We start from the raw sequence: 26260 nt of genomic DNA, 5'->3' as shown, positions 1-26260 counted from the left end.
TCAAGGGTGATCGACTTGATTGATAAGTTGAAATATTGACAAGTGATAAACTAATTACTTAAGTCATTCGCTGACATAATGGATTGACCCATATTGTGTGCTCAGGAGAAGGAGATGGAGAAACAGAAGTTGCTGTACCAGCAGGACAGGCTGCATCAGCGTGGGGCTGCTGAGATGGTCCTGCAGAACATCAGCGCCAGCAAAGGTAGGTCGGCCACAGAGTTGAGTTCCTGTGCATTCCTGAAAATGTGCATCGTGATGTGTGGCATTCAGGGCATATCATCTTTTGAGTCAGTACTCCAGTATGCTGTACCTTCTTTTTGGTCATCTGATTTCTCATCCCAACAGGGGACATGGGCTCCATGGTGGCCTCTACTTTGAAGCTGGGTATTGCCATTCTCAATGGAGGGAATGCCACTGTCCAACAGGTACGGCCAGCAAATGTGTCCCTGTAAAAGTGATATTGTGGTTCTCAAATGTTATTTCTTCGACCCTCCAAAATCTAAGGTAAGGCCACTGAAGTCTCAGACATTGACCAGCACAGTGGCACCAAACAGTGGCTTTTCCAGGCTATTAGTTATTGGATTCTATTGGCATAGAGGCTGTAGATTTTCATATCGGAGGACAAAAAGATCATCACAAATAAATCAGATGATGCAATAGCATTCAGTCAATTTAAGGGGAGTGTTCCCCATTCTCAAGCTATCATTTCTGAATCCTTTTATTTTTACGAGTGGTGTCGCTTCGACACAGAAGTGATCTAGCAATATATATCAAACCACTTATGCTTCTGTCTCGCTTTGTCTTTGATGTTTTTTTATTATTGCTATTATTCCTTTTTTTGTGACAGAAAATGCTGGATTATCTGAGAGAGAAGCGAGATGTTGGCTTCTTTCAGAGCATGGCTGGACTCATGCAGTCCTGCAGGTGAGCCGACATAAGAAAATAATCTTTCCCATTTCCATCCATTCTTTTACGTCGATGCTGCCATCACATTTGACAGAGGCTGGCAGGCTTAATTGACTGATTGTGACTGATAAGAATACATGACACACAAAAATCAAAAACAGTTCAGTGCTTATCTGTGTGTGTGTCTCTATCATTATGTGTGTGTGTGTGTGTGTGTGTGTGTGTGTGTGTGTGTGTGTGTGTGTGTGTGTGTGTGTGTGTGTGTGTGTGTGTGTGTGTGTGCGTGTGCACGTGTGCGCTGGCCTCATGGTGTCCTGCTGCCCAGCGTGCTGGATCTGAACGCATTTGAAAGGCAGAACAAAGCAGAAGCGTTGGGAATGGCCCTGGAAAAGAGCTCAGGTATTGTATTGATATTGAAATGAAAAGTCAATTTTGACGAAGGCCAGGTCCCATCAGTTGAGTCAGCGGTACTGTATGTGACTCTTGGCCTCGATTGAATGAATAAACATACTCTAAATTATTTTGTTTCCCCTCTGACTTTCTCAGTTCTGTATATTATCCAGTTTTTGTCTTTCTGTTTCTCTTGACCCTTTCTGCATTCTCCCTTTGTTCACTCTCTCTAATATTCTGTGCTCTCTTACAGCACCTTGCCTCTTTCTCCATTCCTCACACTTCCCTCTTCCTCCCAGGGGAGAAGGTGATGCCCGACCAGGAGCTAACCTGTGACCTCTTCCGTTTTCTACAGCTGCTCTGTGAAGGACACAACTCAGGTTGCTTGCCCTCTGCATTTAAACACTTTCACAAATATATGTGTGTGTGTGTGTGTGTGTGTGTGTGTGTGTGTGTGTGTGTATGTATATATATATTGTCAAGTAGGCTGCACCAACCGAAGGAGCATCGGCCTAGTAATACGAGATCCGCTCGCGAGTCACATGATGAGGACTCTGTAATCGTCTGGGTGTATTCGCCCGTATTCAGTTATTCCTGCTGGGTACATCCTATGCGACTCATTTTATCCTTATAAGGCTTTTCCTGTTACGAACAATATATATATATATATATATATATATATATATATATATATATATATATATATATATATAGATATAGATATAGATATAGATATAGATATAGATACGTATATATATATATATATGTATGTATATGATTCTATAAATCAAATACCTGTCCATACATCAAAAAGGAAAGAAAGGATCATATACACATGCATTTGTTGAGGGTATTCAATGATACATGATAATGATCCCCCAAAAATTTATGTAGCGATTTCCACTTCAATGTCACATTAAAATGCTGGTAATGACAGTGTAGCACTTTCATTTCATAATTGCTGCACAACATGACATTTTTGTCTTTGCTCTGGTTGACTTTCATTATCCAATTACATTGTGCAAATAGGATGAGAAAAATATGATTCTCTTTTTACTTTCCATCCCGCATGCTTATTAGAATTCCAGAATTACTTGAGGACACAAACGGGAAACAACACGACTGTCAACATCATCATATCCACTGTGGACTACTTACTAAGAGTACAGGTAACTGCTGGACACAGCTGGACTAATTAAACGAAACGAAACGATAGTAATTAAATCAAAAGTGTCTTCCTAATTATTTCCGGGCATAGTAAAATGGCAGTAATGGACACATCAGTACAAACAATTTAAGTACTACAGTGTGAAAAAGGTTTGTCAGTCTTCAGATTCAAGATCAAATCTCAAATATGATTAGTTTGGACACAATTTCGTTACAGGTTATAACAGTAGATCAGGGGTGGGCAACTGGCGGCCCCCGACCCCACTCAGGGTGGTCCCTGGGTAAAGTGACCAGACGTCCCTGATTTTCAGGGACAGTCCCCGTTTTTGGTGACCTGTCCCCGGATGGAGCTGTCCCCGAAAATGTCTACTGGCAACTGCGGCCGATATTACTCTAGCTCTAGTGGGCTCATTCTTAATTCTAGAGTGAATATACTTATAGGGTATGAAACTGTAAGACCTACAGCAGTGATACTCAACTTGCGGTTGAGAATTACTCAATTTGAATATGAAAAATATAAATGTTGGTATAATAAACTTGGATTACCAGTCCTTTTCATCAAATTAGTAGCTATATTTGGGAGTGATGGTGTTACAGTAGGCTATACTGGTGGAAGTGCACGGTCACAATCTGGCCCTCTGGTAGCAAAGATTTTTTTTTGTGGCCCTCTCTATCATCAAAGTTGCCCATCCCTGCAGTAGATCATACAGGCATTATAACATTATAGTCAGTCTTTTATTCATCAGTCATATTTTCTTTGTTACAAAATGTGTAAAGCTCATGAACCGTAAATACACATTTCTTTTCTCTGCTATACTGTAGGAATCAATCAGTGACTTCTACTGGTACTACTCGGGGAAGGATGTGATCGATGTGCAGGGCCAGCACAACTTCTCCAAGGCCATTAGTGTGGCCAAGCAGGTCTTCAACACACTCACTGAGTACATACAGGTCAGTCCATTTCCAATATGTCAATGTGTTGTGTGTTTCCATGACCTCTGGACCTAGGCACTACCACCATGGCAATCCATGCAACTGTTTCCCCATGAATGTTGACTATTTCTACTACTGTAGTTGGTGTAATTGTTAAAGTGATGCAGCTTAGATTACTAGTATGTGCAATTTCCCATCCGGGATCAATGACGTTTTTCTGATTCTGATTCTGATTCTGATCCAGGGCCCGTGTACTGGGAACCAGCAGAGTCTAGCCCACAGTCGTCTGTGGGACGCCATAGTGGGATTCCTCCATGTCATTGCGCACATGCAAATGAAGCTCTCTCAGGTATTGTACATTGTTCCACTTACTTTTCATTTGATTTGCATATTTTCTTTCTCATACAAGATTCAAGAACTTTATTTGTCCCCATTGGTCCTCATTTTGCTCAAACATAAATATTCGGGTGCTGCTGTAATGGATTTCCTGCACACCTTATTTTGGCTGCTTGCATTGTTGGCGATACATACTGTACAGTACATTTATTGTTAATCTACTGTTACACTTGTTGTAAATTGCTCTTGGTAATGTAAGGGTGTCATGTTTAAAATATGAAATGTATAACAGGGTTTGTGATTAACATGAGCTGGAACACATTGATTTGATTTTCTCATTCACAGGACTCAGGGCAAATTGAGCTTCTGAAAGAGTTGATGGATTTGCAAAAAGACATGGTTGTGATGCTACTGTCTATGTTGGAGGGTAGGATTTCCACATAATTGCATCTTATTATTGTATCTGTATCTGTTGTATAATTTATGATAGTGAATGGGTTACAGGTTATCATTATTGAAGCTAAACTTGATTTCTCTCTTTACTCTAGGTAATGTGGTTAATGGAACCATTGGAAAGCAGATGGTGGACATGCTGGTAGAATCATCATGCAATGTGGAGATGATCCTCAAGTTTTTCGACATGTTCCTCAAACTTAAAGACCTCACCTCCTCCGAGACCTTCAAAGAGTACGACCCTGATGGTCGGGGCTGCATCTCCAGGAAGGACTTCCAGAGAGCCATGGAGAACTGCAAGCGCTTCCCCCAAGCCGAGACTAACTTCCTCCTGTCCTGCGCTGAGACAAACGATGGTGAGATCCTGGATTACAAGGGCTTTGTGGACCGCTTCCACGAGCCGGCCAAAGACATTGGCTTCAGCGTCGCTGTCTTGCTCACCAATCTGTCTGAACACATGCCTCATGACTCACGACTGGGGACCTTCTTGAAACTGGCAGAGTGTGTCCTGACTTACTTCCAGCCCTATCTGGGATGCATCGAGATTCTGGGCAGTGGAAAGCGCATTGAGCGTGTTTACTTTGAGATCAGCGAGTCCAGCCGCACACAGTGGGAGAAGCCACAGGTCAAAGAATCCAAGAGGCAGTTCATATTTGACGTGGTCAACGAGGGCGGGGAGAAGGAGAAGATGGAGATGTTTGTCAACTTCTGTGAGGACACCATCTTTGAGATGCAGCTGGCAGCCCAGATATCTGGCTCAGACACTGGACACAGGTGTGCTGGAAAAGGGGCAGAAGATAAGGAAGAGACAAGTACAGGCGAAGAAAGAGGCCAGAACACCTCCGACAAAGGATTGCTTTCCTTCTCATATTGGTTTTTATTACTGATCTCGCTATTTTCTGTCAAAAACCTGAAGAAGCTGATGAAAATGACTGTGAAGGATAGTCTTCTGTCAGCTGTTTCCTTCCTCCGATTTATTTTCATGGCTGTGGTCCACTGCATTTGTGCTTTAGTCCATGGCATCATCTACGTGCTGTACGTAGCCTTCGTCAATGGTGGGCTCATAGAGGGAGCCAGGAAGATGACGGTGTCAGACTTGCTCGGTGGTATCCTCGAGCCAACACTCGATGAGGTTATGGAGGTGCAGTGTAGTGTGGACCGGTTGAAGAAGAACACCGGCGGCTTCTCTTCCCAGAGGAAATTGAGGGAGCTGAGGGAGTTGGGTCAGGTGGCGGCTGTGTCATCTCCTCAGGTGGACGTCCTGTCAGACATATTTGGCCTCAGACTGAGGAGGGAAGGAGGTCAATGCCGACTCTTAACGCACAACCTCACAGCCAGTCTGACGGACCTGTTCAACGCAGCCACTGGACACATCGCCAGCACAGATCTCTCTGAGAAACATCAGCCCATGGTATGGATTTATTGTCTCTTTGTATATGTGATGGTTGGCTTCATGTGGGTTTGTCAAATCTGTAATGGTTGGGTCCCCTCCTTCCCCATTGAAATCAGGGCAGGGACTCTGGATGTCCCTCTGTCTGTCAGCACATTATCTTGGACATCACTGATTGGATTTTGAATAGGGGGGTTGGGGTCTGTACATCACGCACAATATCATGGACACTACTGATAGCATTTTGCCTACATTTTGTGGAATGATTCATCTTATTTCTATGTTGCACCAGTTTCAAAATTGCACTGATTTGTCTAAGCCTTAGACCAATCAGTGCAATTTAGACTCTAAGGGGGCATAAAATATACGTAATAAATTACGTAATAAAATATATAAAATTGCACTGATTGGCCTAAGGGGGCATACAATATACATAATTGTTTGCACAATATATCAGACACCAACGAAAACCTCCTCTGACCCATTCAAGAAACATGAGGTAACATATTTAGATGATTTACTACTACTACTAATTGCCTGACTATAACTTTCCATCGTTTGTTGGGGGCGACATGTTAACTTGTTTCTTAGGAGAAGCATAAACTGTTCATTTTACCCATGTGTACTTTTTGGTTCAATGTTTTCTTTTTACGCTATCATCATTTCCAAACATTGTACTGTTTTGATACTGTATTGACGTTTGATTACCTAATGCATTTTACAATGCTTTTAGGGCCAGACCACCAAAGAGGAGAAAACAGAGGAAAATGAGACATTACCTGAATCAGAGAAAGCAAAGTAAGTGGGTCTGTACTCTTGTTACGTACCTCTTACAGTAAACGCATGAGGCAGGATTATTTGACTTACAGTCAGTCTGCCTCAGCACACCCTAAGACATCACTGTCATCAATAGCCATATTATATGAGTCATGTTTTAGGTGTCAAAAGAAATAAGCATCAGACAGAATTTTGTGCTACCAAAATGTGATCAAAAGCATCTGAGATCATGTGAGAAGATACCTTACAGTTTTTAAGTCACATTAGTTAGTTTTTATTAGACACAACTTTTAAAACATACATGAATGGCTGGACACCATATCAGTCCCCATATTCACCTTATGTTCCAACACAGGGTCAGCCAGTTACTTCCTATTGTGTTTACACTTCCTGTGACACTACAAGGTTGTGAAACAAAATGTGAACTTACATCCATCTGGCAGCGTCAGGTTACTAGTGACCAGGTAAAACAGGTGTGGTGTTTTGAACAGGAAGTCATAACACAACTGGGTCAAGTGGGAGAGGCTACATAAGGCGAATAAGATAAAAAAAAATGTTGAGGATTCACACACCCAAGAAAGCCCGAAGGCTTATTTCCATTGTGGTCCTCAATCACAAATAAGACAATTAGAACAACCAGTGATACAATCAACAATCAGTCAAATGAAACACAATCACCAGAGTAATATGAAACTCTTAAAAAAAGTACTTGTCTTGTGATTTTTTTTCTGTTCTCATTTCTCTCTGTTATTGTCAGAACAAAGCTGTGCAGTCATCCGTCTGTTTGTGTTTGGACTGTTTGCAGAGGAAAGGACTCTGACAAGATGTTTACGAAGGAGGAAGCCAAAGTGAAAGGGAGAGCCAAAAGATGCTCCAATAAGCCCGAGGAGACAGAGACCCCAGACTCTGCCCTCTGGGAGACGATACACACTCAGCAGAAGAGGCTGCTGGTAAAGCACACAAACACACAAGCACACAGATATCCACACATGCACACACACACACACACACACACACACACACACACACACACACACACGCACACACACACACAACACGGATGTAGGCTACATGCAGACTCACATCCACTTACACATTCACATACAGGCACATGGTCTACATACACAGGCAAACAACGTCATAACTAACCACCTGTGAAATTGCTTTCTTCCTTTCTTTGTCAGAATTACTTTGCAAGGAATTTCTACAACATGCGCATGCTGGCTCTGTTTGTTGCCTTCGCAATCAACTTCATTCTCCTGTTCTACAAGGTGAGAGATATGTTTCATGACTGTCTTCCAGTGGTGTATAAAGTACTCGAAAACCATACTTAAGTAAAAGTAAAGATATATTCCCAGAAAAAGACTTTGGTAAAAGTCAAAGTCACTCATTAGAATATTATTTGAGTAAAAGTCTTAAAGTAGCCTACTTGATATTTTCTGTACTTAACTCATTGAGTGCCAAGGACGTCGATCGACGTCAAAGTAAATAGTGACGTAGAGTGCCAAGGACGTCGATCGACGTCAAATACGTTTTTTGACGGTGGGACGTGGATCAAAGCCTCCTTTATCTCCTGTACAAATATTGTAGCTATTGGATGTGTATAACCTATTTTACAGACATTAGGTGGCGACAGTGCTCTCCAGATTAGAGAAAGTTGAGGCAAAAACAGGGAATAAGTCGTTGGGGAAACGGAAATCGCATCGCATCCGTATGCATCGATATGCATGAAGCATAACGTTAGCTGTGCCTGCAGCAGCCAATCTGCTCCCACAATTGAGCTCCTCCGTGTCCGCTGCGACAGCCCATCCGCATGATCAGCCGTGGAGTTGTTATTATTCTCAACTGGAAGCATGGGAGCCGGTGACAAACACACGCGGAACGCTGTAAAAAAGCTGGATGTAGCGCACCCTTCACTGTGCACAGCAAACGCAGTAGAAAGCCACCAGAGACACTCCCACGGACTGGAGGAGGGGTTTGCAGTTGAGGGGGGGGGGGGGTGGGGCACGCAGAGCAGCACACAACACTGACCCAGACAGACCCAGACAGCAGAACAGGATTGGCAAACGCAAGCCAGAATATCCGATGCCCACCAGCAGCAAATCAAGACCAGCAAGAAGCTGCAACCAGCAGCGCACGCAGGGGCCAGCGCTGCTGGTTGCAGCTAAAAAATATTATTCTGCCAAACAAAATTCCCTGGCCTTCACTGTTTTATTGAAGGAAATTATTTTTGAGGTGTGACTACATCAGAAAATTAGCTTCAGAGTCAGTGATGTGCTTGAAATGTTTAATTTCACAAAAGGCTCATTATCTCAGCTTCTAGAAAAAAACGGCTGTTTTTGGTTAAATCAAGCTATCTTCTCCGGCTGATAACTAAAGAACGGAAAATTATATCAATAAACCTGTTTTTGCTGATGATAGAAGAGAGTCTCATCGTTCTTTTTGTATGTTCGGTGTTTACATAGTAATATCACACAATATTCTGTGGGCCTCGAGAAATCACTGAAAAAAGCTCTGAAACTCTGGCACTGGGAGCGTCCGTTCTCCAAAAGTGGCTGGCACTCAATGAGTTAAGTATCAAAAGTAATTTTCTGATATTAAATGTACTTAAGTATTGAAAGTAAAAAGTACAAGTAAATGTTGCAAACAAATCAAGCAAAAGACATGCCTGGGCTTGAGTGGAAGTCTATTTCTTCTTCTTGACTTTTATAGCCGCTGGCAAACAACGTTATGTTGCATTACAGCCACCAAATGGAATGGCGTGTGGATCGTGATTAACGTAACTTGCAAACTAGGAGCACTGATTTGCCAAACCTGATTGCTTGCAGGCTACGCAATTTCTTCTGATTTTACTTTGTAACTAAGATGCTTGGGGGAAATGTAGTGGAGTAAAAGTATCCATTTTATTTGGGAAATGTAGTGGAGTAAAAGTGAAAGTTGACAGAAATATAAATACTCAAGTAAAGTACAGATACTCAGAAAAAATACTTAAGTACAGTACTTAAGTATTTATACTTACGGTAGTTACATTACACCACTGCTCTCTTCTGACTCTTCTGCCTTCCCGTCTGCAGAACAAATGCAGCTTGTCATGTAGGTATGTGGTTTAAAGCAACTTTTGAAGGACGGGACTTTTGATAGCAATCTGTGGGGCAGCCAACTCTAAAAGCCAATCCTTCTGCATGGCAAGATGTGGCACTCGTATGAATAGTGTAGCGATCCTGGGTCTGGGTGGATAAAGGGAGCACGTTGGTCGTTGGCCAAAGGGATTGTCCCTTTGGTCGGATGGTTAACGTGTTGGGCTTGTAAGTTGGAGACCTCGGGTTTGAAACCAGCCTCGCCTGTGCCGTTACAATATATTTGATCTATATACTGGAAGCTTGTTGTCTGACACAATCTCACCAATTTCAAGAGGTCGAACTATATTTATTCAAGTCAAACACAAGCCAAAGTTTTCAGTTTTCAAAATATTGTGTGTGTGTGTGTGTGTGTGTGTGTGTGTGTGTGTGTGTGTTTGTGTGTGTGTGTGTGTGTGTGTGCGTGCACACGCACACACACACACACACACACTTAGGGTATTGCAACACCATTTCTGTGTGAAAGCAATACCACTCACACGCAGGCTCAGATGTATTGTTAATCTTTGGTGTGTCACTCCCAGGTATCGTCCGTGCCTGCTGCACCAGATGAAGAAGAGGAGGCAGTGGTCACATCAGTCCTCAGTGGAGAGCAGCACTCTGCTGTGGAGGACGACGCTCAAGGCGACGTTTGCTTTGTCCTTGAGGAGAGCAGCGGCTACATGGAGCCCTCTCTCTGCTTCCTCTCTGTAGCACACACACTCATCTCTTTCTGCTGCATCATCGGCTACTACTGCCTCAAGGTATACCAGCTCAAGCATGCCTGGATTTAGAATAAGCCCATCTTCCTTTCTCAAATCCATTTCAAATCCATCATATACTTACAGTATCGTATCAAACCTTCAGGCCAGATTTGAGGACTTTGCAGACAAAGATGAATTTTCACCCATCCAGCTAAATTTAATTTAAAAGATTTTAAGGGAGAAATGTGAGTTTTGCCAACTTACCTATCTGTGCAGAGAGAGAAGTGTTTATTCCAGTGTTTTTGATTGGCAGCTACCATTGGTGATATTCAAACGTGAGAAGGAAGTGGCCCGGAGGCTGGAGTTTGACGGGCTGTATGTGACAGTGCAGCCCCCCGAGGAGGACATCAAAGGGCAATGGGACCGACTGGTCATCAATACATCGTACGGTTATTGTCACATAATAAACTGTATTGATGCCATATTGATAATAGCATTTTATTTAATTGAAACAAAAACACAACAACCATGTGTTATCCAACGTTTTTCCTTGAGGTATCATAATCCCTGTATTCCTCTCAAACCGTGCGTATTAGCACCTTAATTTAATTATATTATAACTTAAACAGTGGAGTATATTTATTGACCAGAGGAACTGTCCCAGTTTTCTATACAATTATTTAATTGAAACAAAAACACAACAACCATGTGTTATCCAACGTTTTTCCTTGAGGTATCATAATCCCTGTATTCCTCTCAAACCGTGCGTATTAGCACCTTAATTTAATTATATTATAACTTAAACAGTGGAGTATATTTATTGACCAGAGGAACTGTCCCAGTTTTCTATACAATTTTACATTTCTATTTTGGCCACGTCATCATATTTTGTGACAGTATTTGTTTCTCTTTTCAGATCATTTCCCAGTAATTACTGGGATAAATTTGTGAAGAGGAAGGTAAGATCTCCACAGGCCTGTAGCTTCAATACCTTACAGCTACAATATTCTGTATTCTAAATGCATGTATGGGTGAATCTAAATAATGTGTGCATTTTACTCAGTGACGCTCTATTAAGAAAATAAATGGAACTTAATGAACCATTTAATAATTCGATTATCCCCTATCAATTTCAAAAACATTTCCAGTGTCCCCAGAGACTATGAAACACTTTGATCTCCTGCCTTTGAAACCACTTACTACATAAGTTGTGTTATATAGGGAGGGAATATTCCTGTTTTTACTGAAACTTTTCTGCGTAATTTTTAATTTTAGTAACTTAAGTGATGTGTGGAATTTTCAAATAAATGAAGAAAACGTATGCGGTACTGTGGTAAAAAAAAAAAAAAAAAAAAACGCAAACACCCTGATTCCCTAGTAATCTAGTAACCTAGTAATACCCTAATTATCTTACCCATTCAACCAGGAGAATCAATTAATAAAAACTGCAGGCTGTTACACGCCTGCAGACATGGCAGCACTCCCCACCTAAGGCTGGTTTCACACCGGCGACCCAAGCCTTGCCTATGCCTTGCCTTTACCCACGCTTTTAAATAGGCGTCCGTTTTAGTCAATGAGGCTGTGTACACCGGGCGCCTGAGCGTGAACCCTGCGTGTACCCACGCCTTGCCTGTGCCTTGCCGATTTTATCGAATAGGCGAGAGTTCTATTTTCACGCCGACAAGGCGCGTGCAGGCAGGCTTTTCTGTCAAGCCATGAAAGAAAAACGCGACAATATCCGTGGGAACTGGCAAAGTCAACTGAATTTCAAAATAAAATGGAGTTTCTACAACAGTATTGAGCAGAGAGAGAGCGAGAGAGAGATTGACGGGTGGCTATCACGTGGGGCTTTCTCCCTGTCGGCAAACAAATCTTCATGAGAGAGAATAGCGACCGAAGAAGCAAGATGGACAATGTTGTTGTGCCAGCACATATTCTTGCAAGATCACCTCTCTAAAATGTCCGACTATAGTCAGACCTGGTTATACATATCCAGCATCAATAGAACATTAAATATATCCGATTTATTTTACCTAGAGTAGAGGCTACCCATGACAATTCTGGACAACACGTGAAAAAATACAGTCGGGAGAGAGGAGAGGCGCTTGTGACTCGGCTCCAGGTTCGGCGTGCAAAAGGCGTGCGGTGTGATCGCAAAAGCGTGTAACAGGTTCACGCCCAGCTCGGCGTAGGCGTGGGTTGAGGCAAGGCAAGGCGTAGGTTGTCTGTGTGAATGAAGCGTTAAGCAACTTCTCAACATGTCTGGACAATACCTACTGTAGAAAGAGATTGGCCAAAACATTTAATTAAGTAGTAAGTAAGTAAGTCATTGTAATTACCATCAGTTGATCACACGGCTTCCATGCTCTTCTCCTCCATAATGTATCTCGACAACTTGGATATCATAGAAAATCATAATCCTGTCATACTTACCACCTCGTCCGCTTTCTTCATGTGCATTCAGCTTGTAATTAGATATTTCCCACAGCAATTGAAGGCAACATAACATTTAGAATAAGTCCCAACATTCTGCTGCTGCATGTTGTCAGCTTAACTGACACTATTGGGAACACTCCCAATACTCCAGATGGCCAGTCCACCTAGGCCACTATCTCATTATGGCAAATATGGTGCAGAAGAAGTCACTCAGTCAGTCAGCTCCTTTCACAATGTTTGAGATAGCACTGTAAAACTATTGCTTTGGTCACTATATAAACCTCTCTTCTTTCAGATAGGAAGACACTGTAAAACTATTGCTTTTGGTCACTATGTAAAGCTCTCTTCTTTCAGATAGGAAGACACTGTAAAACTATTGCTTTTGGTCACTATGTAAAGTAAACCTCTCTTCTTTCTGATAGGAAGACACTGTAAAACTATTGCTTTGGTCACAATGTAAAGCTCTCTTCTTTCAGATAGGAAGACACTGTAAAACTATTGCTTTGGTCACAATGTAAAGCTCTCTTCTTTCAGATAGGAAGACACTGTAAAACTATTGCTTTTGGTCACAATGTAAAGCTCTCTTCTTTCAGATAGGAAGACACTGTAAAACTATTGCTTTTGGTCACTATGTAAAGTAAACCTCTCTTCTTTCCGATAGGAAGACACTGTAAAACTATTGCTTTTGGTCACTATGTAAAGTAAACCTCTCTTCTTTCCAATAGGAAGACACTGTAAAACTATTGCTTTTGGTCACTATGTAAAGCTCTCTTCTTTCAGATAGGAAGACACTGTAAAACTATTGCTTTTGGTCACTATGTAAAGTAAACCTCTCTTCTTTCCGATAGGAAGACACTGTAAAACTATTGCTTTTGGTCACTATGTAAAGCTCTCTTCTTTCAGATAGGAAGACACTGTAAAACTATTGCTTTGGTCACAATGTAAAGCTCTCTTCTTCCAGATAGGAAGACACTGTAAAACTATTGCTTTAGTCACGATGTAAACCTCTCTTCTTTCAGAAAGGAAAACACTGTAAAACTATTGCTTTTGGTGACTGTGTAAAGCTATCTTCTTTCAGATAGGAAAACACTGTAAAACTATTTTTTTTCTTTTCGTCACTATGTAAAGTAAACCTCTCTTCTTTCCGATAGGAAGACACTGTAAAACTATTTTTTTTCTTTTCGTCACTATGTAAAGTAAACCTCTCTTCTTTCCGATAGGAAGACACTGTAAAACTATTGCTTTGGTCACTATGTAAAGTAAACCTCTCTTGTTTCAGATAGGAAGACACTGTAAAACTATTGCTTTGGTCACTATGTAAACCTCTCTTCTTTCAGATAGGAAGACACTGTAAAACTATTGCTTTGGTCACTATGTAAACCTCTCTTCTTTCAGATAGGAAGACACTGTAAAACTATTGCTTTTGGTGACTGTGTAAACCTCTCTTGTTTCAGATAGGAAGACACTGTAAAACTATTGCTTTTGGTGACTGTGTAAAGCTCTCTTCTTTCAGATAGGAAGACACTGTATAACTATTGCTTTGGTCACTATGTGTAAACCTCTCTTCTTTCAGATAGAAAGACACTGTAAAACTATTGCTTTTGGTGACTGTGTAAAGCTCTCTTCTTTCCCTGTCAGGTGATGGATAAGTACGGTGAGCTGTATGGCTGTGAGAAGATCAGTGAGCTTCTGGGTCTGGACCAGGCTGCTCTCGACTTCACACAGGAAAGGAGGCGGCCCAGGAGAGACACTGCCTGGGGCGCGCTGTGAGTAGACACAATATCAAAGAATGTATGTCCTTGCAAACTCTACATGCTTCAAACGTGTCAGGAGCTCAAACTGCAGCTGTTTTGTCCATCATTTATTTTGACTTGTACACAGTTGCAGTCAGAAATATGCAGTTTTGGGGGTAACTCATTACAAAAGTAACATATTACATGTAATATATTACTTTTAGCAGTAACTCAGCAATATAACTTATTGCTTATAGGATTTCAGTAATATTATACCAGTGACTTTGTCAAGTTACTCAAGTTACAAATTGAGTTACATTTGATTAAATCAAAGCACACATTTAAAAAAGATACAATCATTTCCTAAGCAAACTGTGTGTTTTATGCAAATAACCACTATAGATGACAATAACAAAGGAAAAGAATATCATTTAGAATTTTGGATTGTTTACACTGACTTTAAGGCGGTTGAAATTATTTTTCGGGATGGTCCCGGGGCGGCAATGTTATTCTGCTGCTGCTGTTGTTTTGGTAAAAGTAATGCAAAAGTAGTGTCATAAGTAACGAGTTACTCTACACAGAAAGTAATACTGTAAAGTAACTTATTACTTTCAAATGAAAGTAACTAGTAATATGTAGTATATTACATTTTGAAAGTAACTTGCCCAACACTGATAATGAGGCAAACTACAAAATGCATGAAGTTATCAATGATGGTTTTTTGTATGCCAATATGAATGCCAGTCACTGCATATTATGATCCTGACTAGTTGCCCCGTGTTTGCATCAGGCTCACAGCTAATATCGTATGCAGTTCAGCAGATGGCAGGTTACACAACGCTACACAAAGTTGATGGTAGTGATGAGGCATGCTAATATGCCTCAAGAGGCAGCGTTTGCATACAGGCAACTCGCTATCGATGTAAAAAAGAAATAAAGAAGAAGAAGATGAATGATGTTCGATTGAGGAAATCAATATCGAGGTTCCCCCTGGTGACATTTACTACAGAGGAGAAGAGCCTCCCTGCTGAGCTTTAACAAGATGGACCTATTGACGTCCAGCTCCCGGCTGTCTGAGCCGTGTCAATTGAGCTGTGAGACGTCGTCTCAGACAATTGAACTGTTATGCACTGCAGCTGATGAGTGATGACGGAGAGAGCACCCACTGTCATTATTAATAGGCACTGATATTGTGTGTGCGCGCGTGTGTGTGTGTGTGTGTGTGTGCGTGCGTGCGTGCGTGCGTGCGTCTCTTCCCAATTTCCCCCCGGGGATCATTAAAGTCTTTCTGATTCTGATTCTGATTCTGATTCATGTTTGCATGCATGCGTGTGTGCTACTTGATAATTGTGTGGCCAGAGACAAGAAGGTCCCAGAACAGCATGTACTGCTGCATGAGAAGGTACAGGACGTTTTGAGCTGAATCCATGATGACAGCCTCTTGTTACAGAAGATACTTGGTAGCTGTATAATGGGCTGATCTGAACCACCGACATTTAGACCCTATTTTCGAAAGTCGTACCGTAATGGAAGAGCTGTATTATGAACATGGTGTTTCTTTCAGGTTCACCTCCATTGACATCAAGTACCAGGTCTGGAAACTAGGAGTTGTATTCACTGATAACGTAAGTTGAGCTGGTAAAATATCCTGTGACTGATTTTTTTAATTATTATTATGGCTTTTTCTTAGTTTGTTTTGCGTTATGTCTTCTTGTCGCTACCATGCAATTCATATTCACTGATAATATAACAATATGGCTGCTATATAGTTGATATTTTATGACTCGTTCCTCGTTTGTTTGGTCTCTTGTTAAGATAAGATTTTGTTTCATACAATTGCACATGTGCCGAAGTGAAGCTGGCAATATCCTGTGATCCTGTCTTATCTAAAATACACATTTGCCACAGTATCTGGTCTGGTAATCTCTATGGCCTATCTTGGTGTGTGTGTGTGTGTGTGTGTGTGTGTGTGTGTGTGTGTGTTTGTGTGCGTGTGCATATGTGTGTATACACACGTGTGCGTGTGTGTGTGTGTGTGTGTGTGTGTGTGCGCACAGTCCTTCTTGTACTTGGCCTGGTACATGTCCATGTCAGTTCTGGGTCACTACAACAACTTCTTCTTCGCTGCTCACCTTTTGGACATCGCCATGGGCTTCAAGACACTCCGAACCATCCTTTCCTCTGTCACGCATAACGGGAAACAGGTGTGTGTGTGTGTGTGTCTGTGTGTGTGTCTGTGTGTGTCTGTGTGTGTGTGTGTGTGTGTGTGTGTGTGTGTGTGTCTGTCCCTGTCCATCTGTCTCTGTGTGTGTTCATCAGGCTAGGACATTAGCGGGGGCTCCAGGCAAATTGCCCGTAAAAAATCTATAATTGCGCTTGTAATTGGGATGATGGGGGCTTTTAAATGCCCCCGTAAAATAAAGTTAACTTTCTGTCTTTGCAAAGTGTGTCTGAATTTTGTTCTGCCAAGAACGCGACTCGAAAGTGGCCAGCTAGGCATTCGTACTTGCACAACTGCCCCTCCTCCTACCAGCAATATTTACCTGAATGACAAGCAGCACAAGCTAGATAACAGCTAGTTAGTTAGCTAGTTACTAGCTCACTAGTCTCGCTTGCCTGCCTTCCGTGAGAGGAGTCTGGCTGCATGGAAACAGGCTGCTGGCATAAGCCCTCCCCTGCTCTACAGCTGCTCTCCCATTGGAGGCAACCATTTCAGTCGCTGCCAGATTTCAGCTCCCCGCTTACAAGCTCTGTCATTGGCTCCGACCATGTCAATCAGAGCGGCTTCCGCTCCCTCCTCTCTGTGAGTCGCTGTAAATAGTCCCCTGCCGCTGCAGTGAAAACAACAACGCTAACTAGCCAGCAAGCTAACGGCAGAAACCTACACACGCTAGCTCATTGCTACACGCTGAAAATGGCAAGTTGGATTGTTGGAAACTATTTTCCAAGGACACCGCTGCTAAGCGCCGCCCATTGCAATTCCAGAATGGTGACCAACGCTGCCAGACTCCTGGCTGGCAAGCGAGACTACTAGCTCACTAGTTTTTCAATACGCAAACCACCCACTGAGTCGGGACTAGAAACAGATTGAAATTAATAACAGTCGCTGAACCTCTCCTGGTCTGCCCAGGGCCTAAAAAAGCTGTCAAAGAGTCTACTATTGTGGGTTGGAGGATGGACTGGATATGGATGGAAGGACATGATGTACCTATGTAATTTGAAAAGTTATTGACAAGTACATAACATGCCAGACTTGTTGAGATTATAGGAAATGAGGATTTTTAACTGTGATTTTTTTTAAGAACCTTTAGAAATAAAATATGCTCGGATAAGACTCGTTGAATATTGGTCTGTCACGTAACATAGATGAACTAAGGTATTTCCCAACATTTGATCAAATTGCCCTGGAAATTATCCAAAATGCCCCTGAAACATATTTCACAAGGGCAAAAAAAAAAGTGAATTCCCTCCCCTGGTGTTCATACTTGCAATCTGCGTGTCTGTGACGTTTGCTTTCACGCTGGAGGGTTCTATTGGGTCTTTAGTGAAGATGTATATTAAAACCCATCTTCCTGTATGTGTGCGTGTGTGTGTGTGTGTGTGTGTGTGTGTGTGTGTGTGTGTGTGTGCGCGCGTGTGTGTGTGTGCGTGCGTGTGTCAGTTGGTCCTGACTGTGGGCCTGCTGGCTGTGGTGGTGTATCTCTACACCGTGGTGGCCTTCAACTTCTTCAGGAAGTTCTACAACAAGAGTGACGACACGGAGACCCGGGACATGAAGTGCAATGACATGCTTACGGTGGGTTCAGTATGCATATGGACACGCACGCACAAGCACACGCGCACACACACACACACACACACACACACACACACACACACAGACTCTCTCTAGCTCTCTCTCTCTTTTGATCTCTCCGCTCTCTCATCTTGCACACACACACTGACTCACACAGACACACACACACACACACACACACACACACCTCATCGTCTGCCTCCTCACATCCAGAGGGGCGGCGGAGGATTCTGACAGCGATACCTATTGTTTGAATGCTCTTCAAGCATGTCTCTTTGTTTGGCCATGGGTAAATTCACTACAGTAACACTCCCTCCCACCGCCTGCTCTATTCCAATGTGTCCTCCCTGTCACTCACACCAGCAGGCGGCTGGGAAGCGATAGCATTTGAATAAAACCCTGCTATTATGGGAGCCAGGGGATACTCCATTAAATCCTGACTCACACTCATTGTGTTATTGTTTAGCGTTGACGTTTAGGGGCAAAATAGGTAGCAACAGGGATTTGCAAAGCTCCTTTCCGTAATTACAACAACAGCACAGCGCCACTGTTTCAGACCGATGCATCGCAAAGATGGCAAAAAAAAAAAATCCCAAGATAACCAGAAGATGCCTCATTCTCTCCACTGTTCAATCGCTGAATGTTCTTTGAAAGTTTTGCAGCCAGGCCAACATTGTATTTTGTTGTTGTTCAAGTTCCTTGCAGAAAATGTCATCCTTGGCACAAGAGGCACAATATAAAAGTTCTTAGACACCTCGACTGTTCTGTCCTCGCCTCAGACACTTACCGAAAGTTGCTGGAGGATATCTGAGCAGAAAACATCTCCACCCATCTGTGAAATTGTCACGAAATAGTGCCAGTATTGAGTTTTAAATGTTCTGCAAAAGTTGCCGGCTGAAGTTATAGAGACATTTTTTATTTTTTTTAACATTTATTTATACAGGGGGAGTCTCACTGAGAGCAATGCTCTCTTTTTCAGGAGCGCCCTGTTCACATTCACACACACATTCATACCTGGAAGCTGACCAGTACAACCACAGTCTGATCTGCTGGCCACTGATCAGCTCCACTGGAGCAGTTGGGGGTTAAGGGCCTTGCTCAAGGGCACCTCAGTGGTGGTAATGAGGGAGGGGCAAGCGCTGCCTTTTCACTTTCCCCACCCAGATTTATCCTGCCAGTCCCGGGGATGGAACCGACGACCTTCCGGTCACAAGCTCACTTCTCTAACCACTCCCCCAATACATGAAGTCAGTTCTAAATTTTGTTTGAGTTCCTAAAAGACAGTATTGTCCTTGGTGTTTAGAGGCACAATGCAAAAATCCTTCCTTGTCACCTTGAATCTTCTCTCCTTACCTGCTACCCTTATCAAAAATCAGCAGAAGAGATGGCCTGTCTGAGGAGATCTGTGTATGCCTGTCTGCATACTGTACTGCAAATGAGAATCTGTGCTATTCCACTTCTCGTTTGGTTCCGGCTCCAGTGCTACATGTTCCATATGTATGTGGGCGTGCGCGCGGGCGGGGGAATCGGCGACGAGATCGAGGACGCCGCCGGCGACGAGTTTGAGGTGGAACGCATGGTATTCGACATCACCTTCTTCTTCTTTGTCATCGTCATCCTCCTGGCCATCATCCAGGGTGAGATACAGTGTGAACGTCTGTCTGACACCACTAGGGGCTGTGACGCTCATCATCACCGCATTTTCTTCATTTTAGGCTACTATTAAATATTACAGGCACAATGCCAAAATGACTTGAGTAGCAAAGAGGGGAAAGGGGACGTACCAATTACAGTAAATGATCAATAGTAACAAACTAAACTCCTGTAACATTTATTTGGCGTTGTTAGAACGTTTCAAAACCGTCACAGCCCTATCGTACACAAGCTCCCATGGAAATCCATACATGCATGAGCAGCAGTCACATGTTTTCCCCAAGACACACATACTTGTTACAACAGATTCTTTTCTACACACACACACACACACACCTAACCCTCTTGTCGTCACCTCTGTTTGACCAGAATAAGTTTGATGAATGTTTCATGTGGAATCGGAATATCGAAGTAGTTTCTGTTGATCCCGTTGAGTCCCTGAGTTACCTTGACACCTGTCATTCAAACACACAAGCACAGCTATGGATACCTGTGTATGCACACGCACACTCACACACACACACGCTTATGTAGCCTATACCTTCTTTTTGCAGGCTTGATTATCGATGCGTTTGGAGAGCTTCGTGACCAGCAGGAGCAGGTGAAAGAAGATATGGAGGTGAGACGTGAAACTTTCTTTCTCGTGCACTAGGGGGCATTCAGGACTACTGCATTTCAATCATGAGAGACTAGTAGAAAGTTTAACGAGCTTTAATGATACAACAAATTAATTTTGGCGTATGACTCCATGATATGACGCTCTCCTGAGATGATGAGAGGGCGTCGTCAGTGAAGAATAGGATAGGAAATCCCCCATAGGGAATTCTTCAGCAGTCATGACGATGGTGGTGGTCAGGGGAGGAGGTGGGGCGAAAACAACTGCTTCAGCGATGATCAGCAATTGAGAATGACACATGGCACATATGCAGCACATAGCAAACTCTGATATACTACACTGATTAGGTGATTGGGATCAGCTGGAAAGGAATAGCTTGGGCTGATTGGTTATTGCCACATGCAGCATGGTAAACTGTGAATGGATAAGCAGACAGCATCAATGAAAAGGGGGCAAGCCTAACCTTGAATGGGTTATACAACCTCAAAGAAAGGGGGCGTGCACTGTGATATGACCTGAACTGGGCATTAGCTGTTAAGTAGTCTTCATTATTGAAAATAGTCCAAGACATTATTTTAGTAGTCATCGACTAACAGTGCTCCCAATAGCAGTCGACAAGTTACAGGAGATATATCTTCTTCTTTTTTTCACCCAATAAAAAAGGATTAATACTCGTCATCAAATGTCTCAAAAACAGCCAGTAAAGTGTTAATTAATGTAGGCGGGACCAACCTGGGGGTATGTGAAATAGCAGAGTCCTGATTGGCTCTGAGAGAGGCTGTTTACAGATGAGCCACTAAACCCCAGCCACTTGTGTGAGCTGGAGATACTGACTGATACCGCATTCATGACAACTCGCACCGCCGTAGGTTTCAACACGGAACCTCCATCTCGGACAGATTTGCGTTCACGCTGCATCTCCCGCTCGGGGGGGAAACCAAACGGTTGCTATAGCAACCCGTGTTAGCAGTGTAGCTACCTACTAGCTAACAATGCTAACTGAACATGCTGAATCCTGAATATCACACAGAGCGAAACACAGACGACACGCACATATTAAACGTTATTGTGTGTTAAAACGTCAACTTTATAATAATTCTGTGATTACCATCAACGATACAAGTCACCATTTTGATGTGGCTGTGACGTCAACTCGGACAAAGTGGAGCTCTAGATGATACCTGGATTTCCAAGCTGTAATTCCGGCCTGGACAACCGTTCAGTTGACTTTTTACAGGTCGGAAGGCATGTTTTCCAGTGGTCCAAGTTGTCTTGGACGGGGTATGATCACAGGCTTAAACCCAGCAACTTGTCTGAGCTGGAGAGACTGACTGATCACAGATGAAGGATGAACTCTGGAGCACACGGTCAATTGAAGCAATGTACTGTGGTGCCAACAGACTGATGTTTCGACACAGCAGTAGTGTTTTCCTCAGAGTCAAACAAATTGTGTTTGTCTGCAGTCCCTTTTCTGAGAGGCACCGGTTTTGCAAGGTTCCTCAGCTGAAGCGCGGATATATACTCTCTGTGTTCTGGAGATACTGGAGAGACTGACGGAGTCTTTCCGTCTCTAAATAAATTGACATTAAAATTCTGTTTATTTAACATGGCATAATGTAGAAAATGATTGTTCAAACAAATCACTGTTCAATTTTTGTATTTATTTATATTGTTTATTCCTAAAACCACACATGAATCAACAATTAGTCTACTGTATGATGCACAGTGTCGACTAGTGCTTTTGATAGTCGACTAGTCTATGAAACCCCTATCACGCACACACACACACTTGATACACACACGCACACACACACGCACACATACACACACACGCACGCGCACACACAAGTCAAGTCAAGTTTATTTGTATAGCACATTTCATACACAGAGGCAATTCAAAGTGCTTCACATAAAATGGTTGACAGGAAAATAAAAGAATAAAAGAAGAGAATAAAATTGACATTTTGCAGGACACACACACACACACACACACACACACGTGAAATCCAAACAACCATAGGTTTTGAGTGTGGCCTGTAATCTACACAATATGTATCAAAACAGATTTAAATCAAATTGATTATTATTATTATTATAGCCTGCATGCATTATAAATCAGATTCAGATGACAGCTACAGAAAACAACAGTAACAGTACCGTACTTATTAAATTAGCTTGAGGTCAGTTGTAATTTAAGTTTGAGAGAATCGATAACTGTGTGTGTGTGTGTGTGTGTGTGTGTGTGTGTGTGTGTGTGTGTGTGTGTGTGTGTGTGTGTGTGTGTGTGTGCGTGCGTGCGTGCGTGCGTGCGTGCGTGCGTGCGTGTGTACAAGATTAAGTCAATTGGGATGGTGTTGTGGGAGCTGGACACCGTCGGTCCTAATGAGAGGATACGATTATCACTCTGCCCTCAATAATTAGAAGACAATCATTACCACAAGTTCAGTGGGAGCAAAACAAATCCCCACTAGATAAGCTAATTGAATAGTTGATTGATACTGCTCAAATAGAAACAAATATATATATATCTTTTTAATTAAAACTATCTTCGGTAGAACTATTAGCTCATGCGTAACCTGGTCTTTTTCTAGTTCTTCTATCCTTATGTGCTCTGTCTCTCACAGTCTTGATTAACCCACACACACGTATAGACTTGTGAGACAGTGGGAGTTTAATTGCTGCATAATAAGCAGCAGCTAGATGTTGGAATGCTAATAATTTACAGTATTGTCTTATTGGAGATCTCATTTACTTTGCATTTTGTCTTAAGGTAAAGGTTAAGTACCGTAAGTAAGTAAGTAAGTAAGTAAGTAAAATGTATTTATATAGCACCTTTCACAGAGCAAGGTCACAAAGTGCTTCACAGTTCACATCATCAAATACAGTTAAAACAATGAATCAGCAATGAATCATACAACAATGAATCATACAGAACACACATGCAACACAAGTAATACGTAAGGGTTAATGCACAACGACGAGGTGTCCATTATCACTTTTTAAGGGACGACGCGAGAAGCGTGAACTGGTCCGAGGCGCCAGCGAAGTCTGCTTGTACTCTGTACTGCCTGATGAAGACCCGTGAGGGTCGAAACGTTGCTTTTTTGTAATTAAAATACTCACCGTGGGAGCTTAAAAAATAGTGTGCGGATTTCCTTTTCCTTTTCCATTAACCCGCTTATACCATGGTCACTTGCCAACAAAACAAGACCATTAATTTATATTTTCATGTGTTTTGCAATCAAAATTTAGTTTTTATAACCTTGGAGATGATTTAAGAACCGCAGAGAAAATAGTCCCCTCGCTCAGACCGCAACATGCGACATGATGCTCACACGTGTTCAGAGGGCAGTTTTGTTACAGTCGGGATTCTGCCTCCGCATTGATGCAGGGCGCAGCTCGCCCCCGCAGGGTGCAGCTCGCCCCCGCAGGGCGCAGCTCGCCCCCGCAGGGTGCAGTTCGCCCCTGCTCAGCTTGCAGAGGCACGCACGTCACTTAATGGCTCAGAGCCGGCTTCTGTCAGGGGAAGGAAATCTCCAAAACGAAAATCAAAATTGTAAATGATTGATAAACTGAGCACACAGGGATGATTTAAATACTTACTTTGACCGACTCGTTTTTTTTCTCAACTTACAAAAGTGCCATATTAACCCTTAACGGGGGTATAGAGCTCAAACTGCTCTCTTGATAACACTGTTGAAACTATGGCGCATTGATATGAATGGTGAACAGACCATTTGGCTGAACGACTTTACCAACTGTACATTATCACTTTTTAATGGACACTCTGCAGCCAATCAGAATCGAGTATTCACCCAGACCATGGTATAAACAGTGATAAACAAGAGGCTAAGCAAAAGCCAAACTGAAAAGATGCGTTTTTAGCTGCTTTTTAAAAATGTCGATGGAGGCAGCACATCTTAAGGCTAGTGGAAGGGAGTTCCACAGATTGGGAGCAACAGACTGGAAAGATCTGTCACCTTTAGTTTTAAGCCTTGAGCGAGCAACAGCTAGTAGGCCCTGGTCCGAAGACCTAAGTGACCTGCTGGTGGAGTAAGGATGTAATAGATCGCTGATGTAGGCAGGTGCCTGACCATGCACGGCTCTAAAAGTGAAAATAAGAACTTTAAACTGAATCCTAAATTTGATGGGCAGCCAATGTAAGTGAGCTAAAATGGGGGTAATATGGCATCACTCCCACTGATTGTCACACACCTGAGTGTGCAAAGTTTGTTCTCCGCTTGAGCGGCAGCAGTGCCGTGCTCGGGAATCATATGGTGATCTAACCCCCCAATCCCAACCCTTTGATGCTGAGTGGCAAGTAGGGAGGCAAATGGGTCCCATTTTTATAGTCATTGGTATGACTCGGCCGGGGATCGAACTCACAATCTCCCAGTCTCAGGGCGGACACTCAAACCACAAGGCCACTGAGCTGGTAAATAAATCAATATTTTAATCTGTCACTGGTTGATGCTATCATACTAATAATTATCAAATGGTTTAAATCCTTCCTAATTTGATATACTTTACAGCAGTGGTGCCCCCCCCCCCTCCTTGCCTCTGCTTCCCACCACCAACATCCCCCTAGCCACTCCCCTTACCCCCCCTTCCAAATCCCAACTCTCTATCACCTTCCTATCCCTAGCCACGCCCCCTTTTCCCTCATCCTCCCCCTCCTTGACCCACCACCCATACCCTCCTAGCCACCCCTCGAATCCTGACTCTCTACCACCAAACAGGGCAGTGGTGTCCCAACGGTTAGAGAGGCGAGCTTGTGACCGGAACGTCGTCGGTTCAATCCCCAGGGCCGGCAGGATAAATCTGGGTGGGGAAAGTGAAAAGGCAGCGCTTGCCCCCCCCCTCATTACCACAACTGAGGTGCCCTTGAGTAAGACCCCTAACCCCAACCGCTCCAGTGGAGCTGATCAGTGGCCAGCAGATCAGACTGTGGTTGTACTGGTCAGCTTCCAGGTATGAATGTGTGTGTGAATGTGAACAGGGCGCTCCTGAAAAAGAGAGCATTGCTCTCAGTGAGACTCCCCCTGTATAAATAATGGTAACAAAAGAAAAGGAAAAAGATCCTGAGCATTTATTTTGAATGATTGTGGAATGTGGTGTTGTTAGCTGTGTGAATGCAATATTTCCGTAGGAAAGATCCTCTGGCTTATGAAACACTGGCAGAGAGTGATTCTTTATTATAGCCTGTTATGTTCTGTGGGATCCGCTGAGTGTCTTTGTAAAGAGCAATAACTTTAAAGAGGTCAGATTGGTTTGACGGGCACGCTGAATCAAAAGGTCCCCAGGCGGCAGGATAAATTCTACGAGTCCCAGGCTAACAACTTTAAGGACCTCTGCTCTTGAAGTTTGGGTTTTATTTTGAATCTATACTAGACAACAATATTTTGTTCCTTTCTCCTTCTGCAGACCAAGTGCTTTATATGTGGAATAGGAAATGACTACCTAGACACCGTCCCTCACGGCTTTGAGACTCACACGCTACAGGAGCACAACCTGGCCAACTACCTGTGAGTTGATTCATGCTTACTTCTTCTCTTTTTTTTTGGTCACGCATTTGGTTCAGCTGACACTGGTACACTGCCAGTCTCAGCCAGAGGATTTTGCTAATATTAAAACTGACAACCAGCTATGTCATTATTAGAATGGCAGGCCTTTGTCATGCTATTACCTCCCTCAGTGTAAGCATGCCACATGCTCCATAATTGCTCATAATAATAAAATAAATAATAAAAAAAAAAAAAAAAAAAAAGGGGGGAAGCAGCAGATTGACATGTTATGAAATGTCACTGACAGCTCAAGATGTTGTTCGTTAACATGACTATTCACTTTTCCA

General features: G+C 42.8%; 1 protein-coding gene across 1 annotated transcript in view; it reads left to right on the top strand.

Moving 5' to 3' along the window:
• Positions 1 to 26260, top strand: part of LOC310789095 (ryanodine receptor 2-like) — a gene marked incomplete at both ends in the record, with an annotated part of 94003 nt that overhangs the window by 65719 nt on the left and 2024 nt on the right. The window contains 23 exons of the mRNA XM_083650691.1: positions 106 to 205; positions 349 to 428; positions 851 to 927; positions 1235 to 1308; positions 1599 to 1679; positions 2380 to 2468; positions 3289 to 3417; positions 3644 to 3748; positions 4081 to 4162; positions 4284 to 5599; positions 6312 to 6376; positions 7161 to 7305; positions 7540 to 7626; positions 10017 to 10235; positions 10489 to 10619; positions 11092 to 11134; positions 14250 to 14377; positions 15909 to 15969; positions 16402 to 16548; positions 18006 to 18140; positions 19621 to 19777; positions 20348 to 20412; positions 25834 to 25934. Coding sequence (XP_083506817.1) covers positions 106 to 205; positions 349 to 428; positions 851 to 927; positions 1235 to 1308; positions 1599 to 1679; positions 2380 to 2468; positions 3289 to 3417; positions 3644 to 3748; positions 4081 to 4162; positions 4284 to 5599; positions 6312 to 6376; positions 7161 to 7305; positions 7540 to 7626; positions 10017 to 10235; positions 10489 to 10619; positions 11092 to 11134; positions 14250 to 14377; positions 15909 to 15969; positions 16402 to 16548; positions 18006 to 18140; positions 19621 to 19777; positions 20348 to 20412; positions 25834 to 25934 — 3617 coding nt within the window. The remainder of the gene's footprint in view (positions 1 to 105; positions 206 to 348; positions 429 to 850; positions 928 to 1234; positions 1309 to 1598; positions 1680 to 2379; positions 2469 to 3288; positions 3418 to 3643; positions 3749 to 4080; positions 4163 to 4283; positions 5600 to 6311; positions 6377 to 7160; positions 7306 to 7539; positions 7627 to 10016; positions 10236 to 10488; positions 10620 to 11091; positions 11135 to 14249; positions 14378 to 15908; positions 15970 to 16401; positions 16549 to 18005; positions 18141 to 19620; positions 19778 to 20347; positions 20413 to 25833; positions 25935 to 26260) is intronic.

The sequence above is a fragment of the Poromitra crassiceps genome (genome assembly GCF_964638095.1).
Source record: "Poromitra crassiceps genome assembly, chromosome: 14".
NCBI lineage: Eukaryota > Metazoa > Chordata > Actinopteri > Beryciformes > Melamphaidae > Poromitra > Poromitra crassiceps.
Note: the sequence above shows the minus strand (reverse complement) of the source record. Positions and strands in the feature narration are given on the sequence as shown.